Consider the following 17943-nt stretch of genomic DNA (forward strand, 5'->3'; position numbering starts at 1 on the left):
AAAATTATTACCACCACATCAAAAAAAAAACTCCTAACATTAATTCTCTATGGGAGTTCTTATAATAAATATGGGAGTTCTTATAATAAATTATTTCTTATAAAAAAAATCGAAAGAAAATATATCTAATTTTTATGGGAGTTCTTATAATAAATATGAAAAAAAAATTACAATAGATGTAATTTGTATGAGAGATTTTATAATAAAGTAGATGTGGAGTAAAAATAGTAGTATTTATAAAGCCACATCTAGAGGAGGAAGATGGAAAGAGAAAAACAAAGTTGAAGATAATTAGTCAACTTGTGTCCAAATCTTGAAACATAGATCTATCCAACACATACTTAAAAAGAGGAAGAAGATGCCTTGCCTTTACATCACAACCAATCTTAACTTAGATGGAATTGACACTGATCCCATCTTTTCTGAAGCCACCACTGCTATCTCCAAAATTATCGGAAAACCCGAAAAGGTATTCCAATTTCTCTCTGTTTTTCATGCAAGGTTTATATGATTCTCAATTTCTTTTTCTCTGTTGGGTTACACAATTTAGAGACTTCAATTTTTATTTTCTTATTTTTTTTGTTGGTTATGTTGATTGACTAGGTTCTGGTAAGTTTTGATCCAAGTAATTTAAAAAATATTTAATTAAGGTACCAAAAGAAACCAAACAAGTTTGGTTTCATATTGGTTATGTTAATCATTGCCTGATAAAGTTGAGTGCTTTGGTTTGGGGAAGGACAATAATTTCACTGTTCTTTATCATTGCTACTTTTAGAAAAACATTCTTTTCAGAGTCACTAGCTTTTTACTACTTTTATTAATGTGTTTGAATTATACATAATATAACTAAATGATACAATTAGAACAATATTCAATTATAAGAATAGTCATTATTTTTTCATTAAAAAATGAAGAAGACATTTATTTTAAAATGATTTTTTTTTAAAACGACAATTATTTTGAAATGGAAAGATTAGTACTTTATTAATACTATATTTTAAGAAAATAAACTCTAAAAAAAAATTCAATAAATTTAAATCATAAAAAAAAAATTATTTTTTATTTTATTTTATTTTTTATTATTATTTATTAACTGTACTAAAAACTTTATTAGTGAACTAGAGCAGAGACAAGATTGTGTAGGAATACAGAAGAAATGTAAGTGCTTCAAAAAATGTTTAAAATATGAAAATATAAATAATTAGAAATTTAAATTAATTTAAATATAGCAAATTTTTATTTATATTTAAGACCATAAAAAACTTGTTACTGATATATGAAATCAAAAATATTTTAATAATAATATAATATGAAAATTATGAAATGGAAAATGTTAAGAGCAGATTCTTAGTTAAAAATATAAACACATTGAAAGTAGTAGTTTTTATTTAATAAAATAATGTAATTTAAAAAAATATTATTGATTAAATATTACACTTTTTATTGTGTTTGTATTAAAAATATTGATTTATTATGTAATAATTTATGTCTTAGAACTTATTTTAAAAAGCATTTCTAAATGACTAATTTATTTAATTTTCATATAACATTTTTTTTTCAATTATAACATTGAATTGATATACTCTACATCATTTTTAAACAATTTCTTTCATTTTATATTTATGATAAATATAAAATACAATATTCTATAATAAAATATTTGTAAAAATACTATTTCTTTTCTTGTTTTTAATTGTAAAAATACTATTTTTTTTTTGTTTTTAATATATTTTTTTCACTCTGACCCACTGAATCGACTAAACCAACTAACGATTGTGAAGGATTGAATTGTGATATTTCCTATCAAATTCCGCGTCAATCACCGTTAAACCAACTAACGATTAATATTTATATTGATATTTTTGTTTGTACTTTATTATTTAGAAAATCGATTAGAATTTGCCGGATTAGAAAAAATAAGTTATTTTAATTTTAAAATTTTGATTTAAATGTGAAAAAGCGGGGGAGCATAAATTCTTGAATTTATTTAAAACGAATTTTAAATTCAATTATTTATAGGATTTTTAAATGATATCCAGTTTTTAACTGAGATGTAGATTGAGGTTTGATTGCAATGTAAAACGACAAATTAAAATCTTAACAGTGATAGAAAAAGGACAAGTTGAAGCTTTATGATTCTGATGTAGGAGGCTAGAGGTGATGGTTTTCTGTCCCATCACATGATTCATAATTTCATATAACTTTGAAAAATGTTTTTTAACTTGATCGCAGCACCAGTACCACAATTATTTAAGTCATTGTTTTGTAATTGTGCAGTTTGTGATGGTGCTGTTGAAGTCTTCAGTGCCAATATCATTTGAAGGTAACAAAGAACCAGCTGCTTATGGTGAGATAATATCAATGGGTGGTATAGATAAACAAGTGAAGAAGAAACTCATTGATACACTTGGCACTATATTGCAGTCAAAACTCTCTATTCCAAGAACACGTTTTTTTCTCAAGGTTTTTGATACCACTGCATTTCCTACCCGCTCCAAAATCTAATGATTTCATAGTTGTACAATACTCACAAAGATTGTACTCTAATAATAATTGTTTGACTAGAGTGTATTGTTAAACATTACTAGTAATAAATATTATGATGATCCGTTCTCTTTTTATTTGATTTTTACAATACAAAAATAAATTATCAACTTGTTTATAATTAGGAACACGAACTCGTTTAGAAGAAAATGAAAATGACTTGATATTGAATGAAATAATTGAGAGTTTTTACAATCTATGTATTTGTAAAAACAAAATAGAATGGGTGGCACATCTATGTTGGTAGAGATGGCTAGTGAGGCCTTAGTGAATTTTGGTGGGTTAGATTTTGCTCACAATAGTGAAAAATCTTGTCAGTGGTATTTTTGATTATGGAGAGAGCAAGCTCGCGTGAGGTGAGAAGATATGTATTCTCTAGGTATTTTGTGTATGTAAATGAATCATCATTCCTCCTGTTAAGGATGAGGTATTTACAGAGGATTATGGACCTAGAATTAAGGTCTCTCGGGAATGATAATCGTCCGATTAGTCATAGTAATGGATTGTTGAATCCCTATTTCTGAGGGAGACTCACTTTAGTCTTTCGACTCTGAATTCCCTCTAATCGAAAGGTGTTGTTTCCCACGTTTTCCACAACATGACTATAGGGGCGTTAAAGGTGAGGTTGCCATAGTCATGGACGGTAGAAAGGTGTATCCGCTTACGGGCGGTCACGACATCCTCACCCATGACAGGTCTTTACAAATATATCACTACATAGTCCCTTAAGCACGAGGGTTTGACAAATGGCAAAGTGCTTTAACTACTAATGGGTCCCTCATACGAGATAATACGTCGATCATATCCGATGGGGTGATAAGTCCCTCAGGCAAAGCTTTGAGCCTCTCGGGAAAGACTTCGATCGAGGTCCTCTGGAAAGACTTTTAAGTTAGTCTCTCGGGAAAGACTTTGGTGGAGTCCCTTAGGTTGGACCTTCTCCGAGGAGACTCTAAGTCCCTCAGACGAGGCAATTAGATAAGCAGGTTTGATGGGGATCTAAGTACTTCATGCGAGATTATAAATTGAGTATGTATGATGAGACTCCAAGTCTCTCGGGAGATGCGTTGAATCTCTCGAGAAAGACTTTAGTTGAGTCCCTCAGGAAAGACCTTTAAGTCTCTCGGGCCAAACTTTTATCGAGTCCTTTAGGCGAGACCTTAGGTTGAACCTTGTCTAAAGAGACTCTAAGTCCCTCGGGCGAGGTGGTTAGATAAAGTAACCCATTCGTATTACCCTTAAGGGAGATAATTATATTCTTGTGGTACTCCAAAATATTTGTATTCTAGGGCCGACAAGGATCTTCCAGTGGAAGTCCAGTGTATTTGTGTTGCCTTGAGAGACGACAAGGATCTTTCTATGAAAGTCTAGCGTATTCGTGTTGCCTTGAGAAGCGGCAAAGATCTTCCTATGGAAGTCCAACATATTTGTGTTACCTTGAGAGGCACCAAGGATCATCCTATGGAAGTCCAGCGTATTCGTGTTTTGTTAAGAGGCATCAATGATCTTTCTATTGAAGTCCATTGTATTTAAATCTCGTGCGCATAACAGCAAAAACTAAAATGTTTTACTTGATCATAAATGTTTATAAATTTGTACATAGGTGGGCGTTGTTCCACCTTTGAAAATTCATAAATAACTTAATTATAATAATAATTTAGACGAATGGAATTCCAAGTCATGGGGACAAGTTGCCCATCCAATTTTTGTAACTTACAGCCTCCATGTGATAGCTTCTGAAATATATGATATAGCTTTTTCCAATTGGGTTGCAATTTTCCCTTATGTGCAAGCAAAACCACTTGCCTCAGCACCAATTCACCCTCTTGTGTTTCTCTTGGCATTACATTTGAGTGATATCTTCTAGCCGTTATTTGCTTGTCGGTAAACTCTCAGATGTATGCGGTATCTCTTACTTCATCGATCAAATCAGCGGCGCACTTTAGCTCTGCATCATTCACTTCCTGTCTGGACTGATAATGATGCCTTGAAGGTGTGTCGATCTCGATGGGGAACATAGCATCCATCCCATATACCATGGTAAATGGGGTTTTTTGGTGGTTGAATGGGGAATGATATTGTATGACCATAATATTTTGTGGAATAACTCATCCCATAACCCCTTACCATCGTCCAACTTCTTTTTTATCCCTTTTAGGATCACCGTGTTTGCTGATTATGCTTGTCCATTGACTTGGGGATGTTTGATCAATGTATTTTAATACACCACACTTAACTTTTTTCTAAGAAAAATTTTATGACTTGTTGTTTTTATTTTAATTTTTTAGTGTGTTTCTTAAGTTTTGTTTATTTCTGTTTTGTTTTAATTATGCTACTTATTTTATGAATAAACAGTTATTTACACATTCTCGCTGTGCAGGTCATTATTTGAGCTATGGGATACCGTTTGATGCGCTCTTATATGTGTTAGAAAGCTGAAAGAATAAACTACAAGTTTCATGTTGAAGTCAAAAGAAAATTCAGAGTTCCAAAGGGTATAATAATTCGTTTTAGCTCCAGATATAAAAAAAAATAGTTTTGGGACGATTTTTATGCTTTTTCAGGTCGGTTTTCATTAGGGCCCAAATTCCCTTGTAATACTTAAATTAAAATCGCAGCTTATTTTATTCATTGTGAGTTTTCACAAAAAAATAAGAAGTTTTGTACGATTTACATGGAGAACTAATCATCTTGGTTGATCTGTTGTATTTAGGTTCCAAAACTTTGAGATTATTACAATTTTGCAATTCAATTTCTTTTTCCTTTCAATTTTGTCTATGTTGAATTTAGTTTGCTTAATATGATTTCTTTTAGAGTATAATTGATTGGTTCGATTGATTTGGTTTTCTTACCATAACCGCGTTTAGCGTATCTTTTGTGTCTTTAACCGGATGGTTAATTCCGAATATAAGAACATGAGTCAGATAATATTGATTGCGCTTGTTTGATTGATATTATAGTCGAAAAGAAAATAGGATCCGCTTAGGAAATTGGAATTGGAATTATCAATGATAAGTAAGAACCAAAATAGTAGATTAGCTTATTAATCGTAATTGCAATCAAATTCGTTTAATCATTTATCATCTCTTAATCGAAAATCAACCCCTCCCCCCCCCCCCCCCCCCCCCTTTTATTTCATTCGATTGGTTAAATATACTCAAGAGTTCTTGTGATACAACTCGAATGTCGCTTCCGTTTACTACATTTAATAAACTCATTTTTGACATGTGTGCAACAGCGGATCAAATTGACATTTACTACATTTATTAAACTCATTTTATTAAACTCATTCTTGTTGATTTTAACCAATATTAAAGTCATAAGTGTTGTGATTTTGCGTCCTAGCCTCTTTGTTCTTGTTGTTTTGGCCTTTACGCGACCTAGCGTCAAAAACCCGATTTTTCTAAAAAACCAGGTCCGAATCGAAATTTTTACGTGCCATTCTAGAGGGAAAAATTCAGGAATCAAAGAATAAAAATAAACTTTATGGGTGGAACCCCTATGCTGGTAGGGGTGGCTAGAGGCCTTGGTGAATTTTTGTGGGTTAGGGCTTACTGACGATGGTGAGAAATCTTGTTCGGTAGTATTTTTGCTATGGAGAGAGCAAACTCGCGTGAGGTTAGAAACTATGTATTCTCTAGGTATTTATGTTGTAATGAATTCTCCTTCCTCCTGCTATGGATGAGGTATTTATAGAGGCTTATGGGTCTAGAGTTAGGGTCTCTTGGGAATGATAATCACATATTTAGTCATAGTAGTAGACCGTTGAATCCCTACTTCCTAAGGAGACTCACTTTAGTCTGTCGACTATGAATTCTCTCTAATCGAGAGGTGTGTTTTCCCACGTTTCCTACAATAGGGAGAGAGGGGGCCTTAAAGTAGAGGTAGCCCCCAATCTTGGGCGGTAGAAGGGTTTCACTCACCCCTTACGGACAGTCACGACATCCTCACTCTACAGATATTTACAAATATATCACTGCAATCCTAAAATATTAGAACAAATAAGGGTCACGATCTTGCTAGTTAAAATGTGACAATTAACAGGAGAATGAGTCAAAAAGGATAACTTATTCACTTCTAAGTTCTCAAGTAATAGGAATTATTATAAAAGAAAATACACTTAAAATATAAAATATCTTAGTAGTCCATCTCGTAAATTGAGCACTCAATTTACTTCTGGTATTTAACACTCCTAGCAAGTTTTAAAACTTAAGAAAAATGTACAACTTTTGAGATTTGCTCATCAGATCGACAACTTGCTCTTAGGTTCCACGGAAAAATAACTCCACAACTCCTTCATTTGTAAGATCACGCAAGAAATGGAAATGAACATTAATGTGCTTGCAGCGACCATGTAACACAAGATTCTTAGAGAGTTTTAATGTCGAACTTTTGTCATAAAATAGCAGTACAACCATATTGTGAGTGATCCAATTTATCCAAAATTCTCATCGCCCAAACAATTTGAATCTCATAATATGCAACAACCACTAACTCTGCTTCAGTTGTTAGAAGAGTATTAATTGACAGTTTTTTTTGACGACCATGAAACAACACATGAACTCATCAAGAATGCATATCTATATGTGATTTTCCTGTCTTCTAAATCACCAGCATAGTCATTGTTAGCATAAGCTACCAAATTATCACTCAGTCCCTTCTAATAAAAAATTCTAAAATTTGTTGTTCCCTTTAAATATCTTAAAACTCTTTTTGATACTTACAAATGCAGCTCAGTCGATTGCCCTCTATATCGACTAATGAGATTGACCACAAAAATTAAGTTGTATCGAGTAGTTGTCAAATACATCAAACTACCTACTACTTCTTTGAAGAAAGTTGCATTCACCTTAACTCCATATTTATCTTTGCAAGTTTTGAAACTTAGGACAATAGGATTATATACATAGTTATTTTCTTGTATTATGAATCTCTTAAACACCTTCGCGCCTTTGACAAATATGAATTTCATTATTTCTTTATAGTATTGCAATACCAAGAAAGTATATCATCATTCAAATATCATACATATCAAACTCATCCATAGTTGAATTTTTAAAATCTTCAAAAACTAACTCATCATCTCCATTAAAGATAAAGTTATCAACATAAATACTAACAATCAAAATTTTACCTATTTTAATAACTTTGGCAAACAATGTGAGCTCTTTGTGACATTTAAGAAATCCCTCCTTCACAAAATAAGCTTTTATTCTACCGAACCAGAATTTTGGAGATTATTTAAGTTTGTATATAGCCTTTTTTAACTAGTAAATTTTGTTTGGACTATCTTTCTTCTCATAGCCCTTTGGTTAAAGCTTTCATTTAGATCACTAAACAAGGCTTTGTCTCCACGCATATGATTGTCGCATCCTCGGTCTAGAAACCACGCAGCTTTCATTTAGATCACTAAACAAGGCTTTGTCTCCACGCATATGATTGTCACATCCTTAGTCTAGAAACCACGCATCCTCGCTTTTTGCTTCATTTTGCTCCACATATGACATTAGTAACATTTCTTCATTATCATCGAACTCAGCATAATCTTATTATTTGTCTAAACTAGGACACTCATATCGAAAATGTCTGAGTCTATGACATCTATAACAGTTAACAATATATTTGTCGAAGGCTTGACGTCATCTGCCTCCCCCTCTTCCTCTAAGCTATCATCCACCATGACCTCTTCCTTGATCTATTCTCATGAGTTACTTTCGAGGCATGCTCTTCCGCTTGCTCTTCGACATCATGCTTATGAAACTTTTGCTCGTTAACCATTAATAAACCTTGCAAGTCATCAATGGATAAATATCAATATCCTTCAATTCCTCAATAAAGCTAACAATATCGTTATATTTTTCTATTAAAGGTCGGAATATTTTCTCCACAACTGTAATATCTACCTTTCGGTCACCAAATCCCCTCATTATATTAACCATTGACACTACTCTTGAAAAATAATCTGAAACATTACCACCATATTTCATCTCCAAGGTTTCAAACTCTTTTTTGAAGATTTAACCGTTTCATTAAAGATTGGAAGAAATAGTTTTTGGCTTTCAAATCCTTCAACTTCAATTTATCTAACCTTCTTCTTATTGCATTTGTCACGTCCCTTACTGGCTCTACATAACCAATCTTTATTAAACTTCAATACTCTTTAAAGAGGACAAACTTCTCTATCAACATACTCTAATGATCATAATGACCGTCCAAGCAGAGAATTATAGGATGCACAAAATTTCCTTCTCTTTTTTTTCAAATCACACAAAGTCTGCAACTTTTTTTAATTTTATCAGGCGCAAAATTTCCTTCTCTTTTTTTTCAAATCACACAAAGTCTGCAACTTTTTTTAATTTTATCAGGCCCAATGGAGGCTCTAATACCAGATGTTAGGAACAAGAACTCGTTTAGAAGAAAATAAAATAACTTGCTAGCTAAAATAAGGCTATTTAATAACCTTTGCAGTCCTAAAATATAGCAACAAAAGGGTCACGATCTTGCTAGCTAAAAAGTTACCGTTAACAAAAAAATGAGTCAAAAAGACTAACTTAGTCACCATCTAATTTCTTAAAATAATAGGATTATTATAACAGAAAATACACTTAGAATATAAATTTTAATACATTGAGGTAACAACTTCAGCACACAAACAAGATGATTTACTTCCTAATGATAATGTTTTGCAGTATCTCATATTTTACTAGAAAAAGTGTCCTCTGTCAAAAAAAACATAAAATAGTGATACATAACTGGTTGAGAAGTATCTCTATTGGAAATGGAACTTTAATAACAACAAAACTGGAAATATAAATAAGATACAATCAAACAATGATAATTCTTAACAATTATAGGCCTGCATCACTGAACAATGACTGATCATTTACTTGGTTTTGATCGTTTCTTTTTTTGTTTCTTGTATTGTTCATATAGCTGAAGTGATTGTGCAGTCTTATTCAACTTCCTTCTCAACCTTTCATTCTCCTTGATCTCATGAAGAATCATGAAATGGGAACTAAATTTCCTTCGTAAATCATCCTCATTAAATGACCTCGTTACAGATGTGGAACCAATGGTATCTGATGTAGCATTGCCATTTGATCGTCTCTTCTTGTTGTTTAATTTTATACTGCCACTTTGTTCAAAGCATAGTTCTTGGTCAACAGACATGTCCCTGAAAGCTAGTTGAGGAGAAGACTTGGAGAGGAACAATTGGTTTTGTTCAGTGCTCATGCTTGAAAGGACTGTTGCCATTGTCGATATGGCTGGATGATAGTGTTTGGACAAAAGACTCAGTTCCCAAAGTACAGAGGCAAGGGCGCCGCTTAAAATAGGATCTGTCGAATATGGTAGATATTTCTGCATTTCGGGAGGGAAACAGAAACAAATGGTTTTAGTCCACAAAAGCTGACATAAAAGATCGTTTCATTAAAAATCTTACGATCAAAATTCAATCAACCATTTGACATATTTGAGATTTGATATAAACCCGTGACCCAACAATTTTTGTTCACAGTTTTTCCTTCAAAAATAAAGATTTCCACACAACATAATTTTATTTATATATACAAAATAAAAGAATAACTTCAGACTGATGCAAAAAACTATGAAAGCATTTCTCACACTTTTCTCCCTTCCTTTATATCAAGTTCTTCCTTGTCATTATTATTTACTTATGAAAGCATTTCTCACACTTTTCTCCCTTCCTTTATTTATATCAAGTTCTTCCTTCCCAGTATTATTTACTTATCTCTAAACAAAGATGTTTCATGCTTAGTATATCATGTTTTTGACCTAAGCAAAATTCTGTTTTGTTGTTTACTACTCATACAACCTGGGAAAAACAATAATAGCATGTTTCCAGGACACACTAGAGCATAATACTAATAACAGCAATTCTATTTGGTAGAAGCATTTCTTTCATGGAAAACATGGATTGGGTCAAAAGGCTGCAAGACATACAAAGTCAAACCTTCTGGCGGGAAAAAATGGAGCATGGGAAAGGAAGCAACGGATGAAATGTTTGTTTGTTCTCGTGTAATACACGGCATTTTCCAATTAATAATTTAATTCTACATTAAAAAGAAACACATAATATACAAGTAAAATAAAAGTATAGCAAATACTTTAGGTATAACAACAATCCATTGAATATCTAAACGGTGACAATCGTCTTGTACACCCATCTTTTCTGTGTTCAGTTAAAATTTCTTCTTGCATAAATTAGAGAAGGAGAAAAAAGGAAAATCCTAGAGAAGATTAATGAGCCTTTTAACATAAACCAAAAATACATGAAAAGGAAACCTTACCGGAATTGTGCCAGAAACAGAGCCCCCTCCAGTGTCATTTTCCAATAAATTTCTGCACTTGATATTTTTCAGAAGAAGGTGCTTTACTGTGACCAAGGCTGAAACAGGTACAACAAAAAATTACATATTAAATTTCTTTCGCTTTTCTTTTTATTTGCTTTCCGCTATGCTTAGGCTCCGAATGTTAGTGGCACATATGAAGATGAAAGTTGATATAGAATATTAAAACATACCCGCCATAGAATCTGCAGATCCAACACACAGTGACAATGTAGCCAGACGTTTTATAAATGCAGCAGCTTTTTGCATGTCATGCTGCCTATCGTCGCACAGCATTATCTTCAAAGCCTCTGCTAACACCTCTCCTTGATCTCTGTTGCATAAAAATAAAAGATAAATTAAGAATAAGTATTAAAGTTAAGTAGTGAAAGAAAAAATAAACAGATGATTTAATATAGATATGTACTGTTACACTGTATATATTCAATACAGTATAATACAAACATTCAGAAAAAAGTGAGCTCATATGTTGTAATCTGTCACATTACAACTTTCTAAAAATAAATAAACTTTAGTCTTAAAATCATAATTTAATTAGCAAAATAAGGGAAGAAAAAACTGAACTTGTAATTAATAACCATACGATAATGAAGACTTTGATACCTACTTATTCTAAAATCATAAGATGCTAGACAACATACCATGAATGTATTGTATCTATAATCATTAACCTTTAATAGTGCAGTTTGTTGTTATAGACATCAATACTATATATGAATACCATGAATGTATTGTATCTATAGTCTTTAATAGTGCATTCTGTTATAATTATCAATACTATACTATGAATACTTGTGTAAGCAAACTAACATGCAAGACAACATCAAACAAATCTATTGATAACATATTGGTCGGTTGGGAAAAGAAAGGACTTCAGGATGTTGTATTTTAATGCAAACCTTCCAGGTCTGTATTCAAGTAAGAGATTGTAAAGATGGACATTGAAGTCCTGTAAATCAACATTCAAGGCATCAAGATTGGTTCTCATCACTTTAAAAGCAACGATGCAACATTGGAGGCGTTCAGATACAGTCAGACATTTAGGAAACTTCTCAGATGTGTTGCCTGAGTTTCTACCTCCAGAAGCAAGAATTTTCAAATGGTTCATTAGGTCACCCAGGAAATCAAGGTCAATTAAGTGTGCGAATTTCGCCAGTCCCTTCAGACAGGGATCAAGCAATGGGTGGGGTTCCCCTCCCACTGCAGCCGAAAGTACCCCAGGGTTTCCTTCAGGCCTGTTAAGAAAGCAGGGGAAAATTAGAAACCAAGACAATAGAATTGACTAATTCTCATCCAAAATGTATCTAAAAGTTGAACACGGACAAAAAGTGAAAGTGACAAAAATTAAAGCATAGGAAAATACATGATAAAAAGAAAATTAAAACCAACCAAAAACCAGCCCTATTTCACTAAATGGGGTCAGTTACACGGAACAAATTATACTATAATGTTCTATCAAAGACCATGTTTCTATCCAACTCGTTAATCTTGAGATTTTTCTTAATTTTTTTCCTTAATAGTATCAGTGTCCAAAGAGTCATTTAAGTGTCAGAAAAGTCATATAAGTGTCCCTAAAAAAATGTGTTTATCTTTGACATTGTTTAAATCAGTGTCCAACACTCGTATGACACTCATACAACACGCGTCAGAAAATCCAGACAAGTGTTTCAAAAAGAAATTGTTTTTTCTTTGATTCAACACACTCTACATCTTATGGACTCGTTGTCTTCTATTAAGCACAACTACCTCTAGGAGTAAGCGTGTCGCGGTATGGCACCATGGCGGAGAGCCAAAAATCTGACTTAAAACTCAACATATGGCACCATGGTGGAGAGCCAAAAAGCCACCACTGGTACCCACATGGCGCCGCCATGACTGATATTCGACAACACTATTAGAAAAATCAAAACACACCTGGGAACTATGGACTGCATTGTATGCTTCAAAATGCGAAAGTACATCTCAAATACAGCAGAGAGTGTTTGTGTTTGCATCTGTCTCTTCTCCATAGCATCCAAGGTAAAGGAAGCAGCCTTGTAATCAGCTTCAACCTACAAAAAGCATCAGTAGAATTTCATTTCTACCATCAACCAAAATATCCAGAACAGAGTGATTCTTATAGGAAAAATAATCACCTCCTCTCTAGTCTTAGAAATTGACTCTTTCCTACTTTTCTTTCTGTCATTTTCCGGCAACTGGTTTGATCCCTCCATGTGTTTTCTTTTCTTGTCTTTCTTGTTTTTATATTTCTGATCCCTATCTGTCTTTTCTGACTTCCCAAGATCATCATCAAATGATAGAGATAAGAAAACCTGAATAAGCATTGAAAAGAAGAAACATCACTTTTGTGCACAGTGAAAAATGTGACAGTAACCTTAATTGAAAAACAGAAGATTGACAAGTATAGACATCCAATAAAACATTTTAAAAAAGGATAGGAGAGCATGGAACTTGTATCATACCTCAATGGAATCAGGGTGCAGCTGGCAATTATGATCTTTAACCTGATAAGAAATCAACCGCACAGCCTCCACAGTAGCTTCACCACCATGTTTACCCTCATTTGTAAAGAGTGACTTAATTGTGGAACAGCAAAGTTGTCTGTTGAACAAAAACAGAATTTTTTTCAGATACACAATTGTAAGTATACAAACAGAAAATAGTTCATTATTCATATAGGTTATATGAGCAAACAAAGACGAGATTTTTTTGGTCTTTAGACCCTCAATATAAAGAAGAGACATTAAATATCGGCCAATCTGAGTTGAGCCATGTGAAATAAGATCTATGAAATCCGGACACGGGACACGACACGGACACGAGAACCCAGCTAATGTAAAAATCATAGGACACGGTTATATATATTTTATATATTAATATAATAATGCAATTTATGGACAAAATTTGTAAAGAGTTTAAAATGAGATGCAAAATTTATGTTTACGTAAGATAAAACAATAAAAAATTCTTCACTTTCAAACAAATTTCAAACATGATAATTGATATTCATAGATACTTTGTGAAAATCGAAGCAATAGTGCACAAAGATGAAAAATAATCGGAGAAGATAAAAGAAATTTGTGGAGACAAAACAGTGAAATATAAAAAAACAAGGAATCCTAATTGTGTTGTTTTTACAGTGAAGAAGTGGAATATGAAAGCTAAAAAAACCTATTTATTTTTTAAATTTTGAAAAAAAGAGTTTAGTAGGGCTTTTTTTTTAATAAAAAATCTGGAATTTTCTGAATGGGCCGTGCCCTTTATTTGAAATAAGGTGTCGTATCCGTGTCCGCAGCAATTAAATATTTTTTTTCTGTTGGACACTTCAAAAACGTGTCTGATACGTGTCGTACGAGTGTCATACGCGTGTCGGTGTCCACCGACACATGTCCGACACCGGCGACACACTGTGTGAGTGGCGTGTCAGAGCTTCATAGAATATATATATATATATATATATATATATATATATATATATATATATATATATATATGTTTTCGATGGCGGACACAGTACATGGAGGAGAGCCGAAATCCCACCATACCAGCCGCTTTGCGGCGGTGTTGTAGCGGAAAAACTCGCAATATCTGCCGATATTTACCGTATATAAAATAACCTCCATCAATGGCATGAACTTAGTTCCATTTAGAAAGAATGGAAATATTTTTCCATGCATTTATAAAATCAAATGGAAACAAATGTGATTGTTACGCTATTCCATGCTATTGACAATCTAAATAGAGTATAGACTACTTTTATCTAGACTTGAACTACATAAGGCAGTTCAGCATTTTAGTCCACCAAAAAGCCAATTACCCTAGACTTTTCCCTTATGCCCTAAATGGCAGCATAGTTTCTTTTTCTGATGATGGATTCTTCAACCTAAAATTTGAACATATGTGAAACTAAAATTCATGCTCTTTCATAAGAAATCCCCTAAAATACTTGAGAAACGATAATATAATAATGGCCAATAGCAAAGATACAACTGCACCTTATGGCATCATTACAGGAGCTTATGTTTCTGACAGCCGCATTCAACAAGGTTTCACGAAAGTTGAAATGAGGATTTGATTCAAGCAACGAACAAATACAGCGAACTGCAACAAGCTGAAATAAAGGCTGCTTTTCTAAGGCTATCAACCTTTGCAAGTAAGCCTGGTGACATTGCATGAATAGAAGGAAGAAAAAAAAACATGTTAGTGACACAAATATAGTCAAATTGACACGCAGAAAATAATTTTAAACATGCTATCATAAAAACGTTGACCAATTGGGAAGAAGTAAGTTCAAAGACAAGACAAAAGCACCAACGCAAAGCACTGGAACAGAAAAACTTATCTAACAGTAAAAAAACATTTCAGCTAAATCAGGTAATAAATTTACTTTACATATAAGTTAAGCATGAACAGGAACCTTGTATGCAGAGAGGAGAGTTGACTCATAAAAACGCATCTTTTTAATAGTCTTTGAAACCTTCATTTCTTGTTCCTTTTCAGTAGGAAGCCTGATTCGATAGCTGGGCATTGCATGCATTGATGTCAAAGTTGAAACATTAAAAATAGGATTAGTGAAATGCAGATAATATCATTGCATACAGAATGAGCATTATAATATATGTCAGCCAGGCATACCCAGGAATAATATCTCTGAAAACAGCCAAGAGGGATAGAAGTCCAAGTTTAACAATGGTGCGATCATTATCTTTAGATAGTTGTACCATCTCCTTCAGATCTTTAATATTGGACTCTGGGTCTGTTAACAGGGCATTTCCCAACTCTGCAAGCTTAAACTTTTTACTTTCAAATGCCTCTTCAACTTTAAGATCTTCTTCAACCTCGGCCTAAACAATGAAAAGATAACAAAATATGTAAAACATTGAGTTCAATGACTTCTAGTCCTCTCAAAAAGGTTGCAGTTCAAGATAATTGTCAGAAGTTGTAACGTCAAAAAATAAGAGAAAGAAAGAAAAGATGAGTCGCTGAGAGACTTCAACATTGCTCGAGGTGCAGAGACTATATTTATAGAGTACTTCAATAGAGACATAATAATATAATAGAATAAGCTATCTGCCTTGAAAGTGGTGTTGTAAACTGGCGGCAGTGGTGGACCCATGGTGGAATGATGTGATATTGCTTGACAGGTAATTAAACTGTGTACAGTAAGCAGTGTTGTTAAATGAAAGCCATAGTGGAATGGTGTGGCAGATTTTTAACAACCGCCATAGACAATTTGTGAAGGGATGCCTGCCATGGCAGCACCATAGGCCACAATGGCATGTTTACACGGCATATTTTTGGCCTTCTGCCATCGAAAACACTGACAGCAAGCTAGAGTTGACTATTTTAAAAATCAAAAGTGAAACAAAAAAAAAGTTGACTTTTGACTATATTAAAAATCAAACATGAAACAAATATCACTGTCTTGTCCAATCCCTCATTAACAAATCAAATGGACCCTAAAAATAAATTAAATGAAATTAATATTGCTAAACAAATTAGGTGATACCAAAGCTGCTGCCTGTGGTGCTTCTTCCACTTCTTCTTTAGCCACCTCTTTGTCTTGTTTTTTCCCCTCTTTCCGAATTTTCTTAAGCTTGGCTCTCTTTTCAGCCTTAGTTAGCTTAAATAAACCTTTGTCTGCATTGCCGTCCTCTCCAGTTTCCTCTTCACTTGGACCATTTACTGCTGCCGTCTTTGTAGCTGCAGAATGTAAGAACAGCATATGTTACCAAAGAAAGTAACGACAAATGACAATAATGCCCAAAGTCTATACAAGAAAACACCATATACCTGTCCGGAAATAGATTTTTCCATCCAAAGTCTTGACCGGAAGAGCATCTACTCGATCAACCTGCAGACCTGTTTCTTCTTTTTCTTTCTTGAGAGCATTCTTTTGCATACGTTGCTCATACATTTTCTCCAAAGCATCATCTTTCGCATCAGCAACACGTGTAACATGCCTTGCGAAAAACAAAAATCATATACCCTATATCAGCCAAACTCACAACCATAATATGTACTCATTCCAAGTGATTCTCAGAAAGTTGTTGTAATTGGTTCAATTTGGATAAACATCTTAATTAAACACTTTTAGCATAAGCCGATAAGCGCTTATCATAAAATCGCTTATGTATAAGCTATGTTGCATTGCAATTTAGATAATATAATAAGAATGAAAGGATAATTGAAAAGGGGGATGGAAGAGAGATTTCGAACTTGGTGATTGATTGAGTGTCCAAAGTGGAAAGCAAAGAAGCGAAGGCGCGATTTTCCTTGACGAATTTGATGTCGTCGTCGGAATACTCAACTTCGTCGTCTGGAATCTCCGGCGGGAGGTCCGGCGGAAGAATGATCTTCGGCTGCTTCTGTTTCTTACCCATTTGTTAGGTTTGGTTGGATGAATGAAAGAAGGGTTTTGTTTAGGGTTTATGAGATTCGCAACAACTACTCCTTCTATAGGTGTCGACAAAACACACTATTATTATATCAAAAATAAATAAATCATTTACTCTCTCACCATAAAATAATTTTTTTTTAAATCTAATTAATGTATATTTTAAAACTAATTTCTAAAAAATATTTAATTGAAATTTTTTATTATAACTATATTTGAGTCACATAATTCATTCTTCCAGCCTCTAATATGGTCAATTATGATACGACAAAGGTTGACATGTTTATGACTATTTATGAAAAATGAACTATATCTCTAGGGATCTAATTCTTTTATTATTATTAAACAGTATTATTCGCATGTATGGCACATGAATATGTTTAGACAAGAACTATCGTAATTATTTATTAAAAATTGTATAAATCTCTAAGGCAGTTGGTATGCATGGCAACGGGGCGAGACAGAGGCGGATTTAAGCATTATCAACCCTGCACATGCCTCCATGTACCAGCCTCGCCTTAGTTAGGGGTAAAAAATGGCCACTCACCCCTGCCTTCAATGGGCAATGGGTTTTCCCCGTTAGATTCGGAGCGGGGGCGACCGGGTCCGAACTGGGGCGGATTTTTTTGCCATGCC

General features: G+C 33.5%; 2 protein-coding genes across 2 annotated transcripts; one reads left to right on the forward strand and one right to left on the reverse strand.

The window, feature by feature from the left end:
- Positions 1 to 204: 204 nt before the first annotated feature.
- LOC127127394 (uncharacterized) lies at positions 205 to 2621 on the forward strand. Its single transcript, XM_051056571.1, has 2 exons — positions 205 to 469; positions 2278 to 2621. The coding sequence occupies exons 1-2, from the start codon at positions 359 to 361 to the stop codon at positions 2503 to 2505; spliced, it is 339 nt and encodes a 112-aa protein (XP_050912528.1). The 5' UTR covers positions 205 to 358; the 3' UTR covers positions 2506 to 2621.
- Positions 2622 to 9146: 6525 nt separating this feature from the next.
- LOC127127395 (nucleolar complex-associated protein 3) lies at positions 9147 to 17378 on the reverse strand. Its single transcript, XM_051056572.1, has 13 exons — positions 17130 to 17378; positions 16704 to 16873; positions 16420 to 16613; positions 15546 to 15754; positions 15328 to 15430; positions 14906 to 15069; positions 13373 to 13511; positions 13046 to 13222; positions 12825 to 12961; positions 11810 to 12145; positions 11084 to 11223; positions 10851 to 10948; positions 9147 to 9900 (listed from the first exon to the last, which is right to left on the reverse strand). Exons 1-13 carry the CDS (start codon positions 17291 to 17293, stop codon positions 9421 to 9423), a joined length of 2511 nt encoding a protein of 836 aa, XP_050912529.1. The 5' UTR covers positions 17294 to 17378; the 3' UTR covers positions 9147 to 9420.
- Between the last annotated feature and the right edge of the window lie 565 nt (positions 17379 to 17943).

This window comes from Lathyrus oleraceus, chromosome 3 (genome assembly GCF_024323335.1).
Source record: "Lathyrus oleraceus cultivar Zhongwan6 chromosome 3, CAAS_Psat_ZW6_1.0, whole genome shotgun sequence".
NCBI lineage: Eukaryota > Viridiplantae > Streptophyta > Magnoliopsida > Fabales > Fabaceae > Lathyrus > Lathyrus oleraceus.

Excerpts from the sequence above, each read along its gene's own strand:
- LOC127127394 (XM_051056571.1), top strand. The coding sequence starts at position 359 with ATGCCTTGCCTTTACATCACAACCAATCTTAACTTAGATGGAATTGAC. Across the intron at positions 470-2,277 it reads TTATCGGAAAACCCGAAAAG|TTTGTGATGGTGCTGTTGAA; the intron begins GTATTCCAATTT and ends GTAATTGTGCAG.
- LOC127127395 (XM_051056572.1), bottom strand. The coding sequence starts at position 17,293 with ATGGGTAAGAAACAGAAGCAGCCGAAGATCATTCTTCCGCCGGACCTC. Across the intron at positions 16,874-17,129 it reads GACACTCAATCAATCACCAA|GCATGTTACACGTGTTGCTG; the intron begins GTTCGAAATCTC and ends GTTTTTCGCAAG. Across the intron at positions 9,901-10,850 it reads CTGTTTCTGGCACAATTCCG|AAATATCTACCATATTCGAC; the intron begins GTAAGGTTTCCT and ends CCCGAAATGCAG.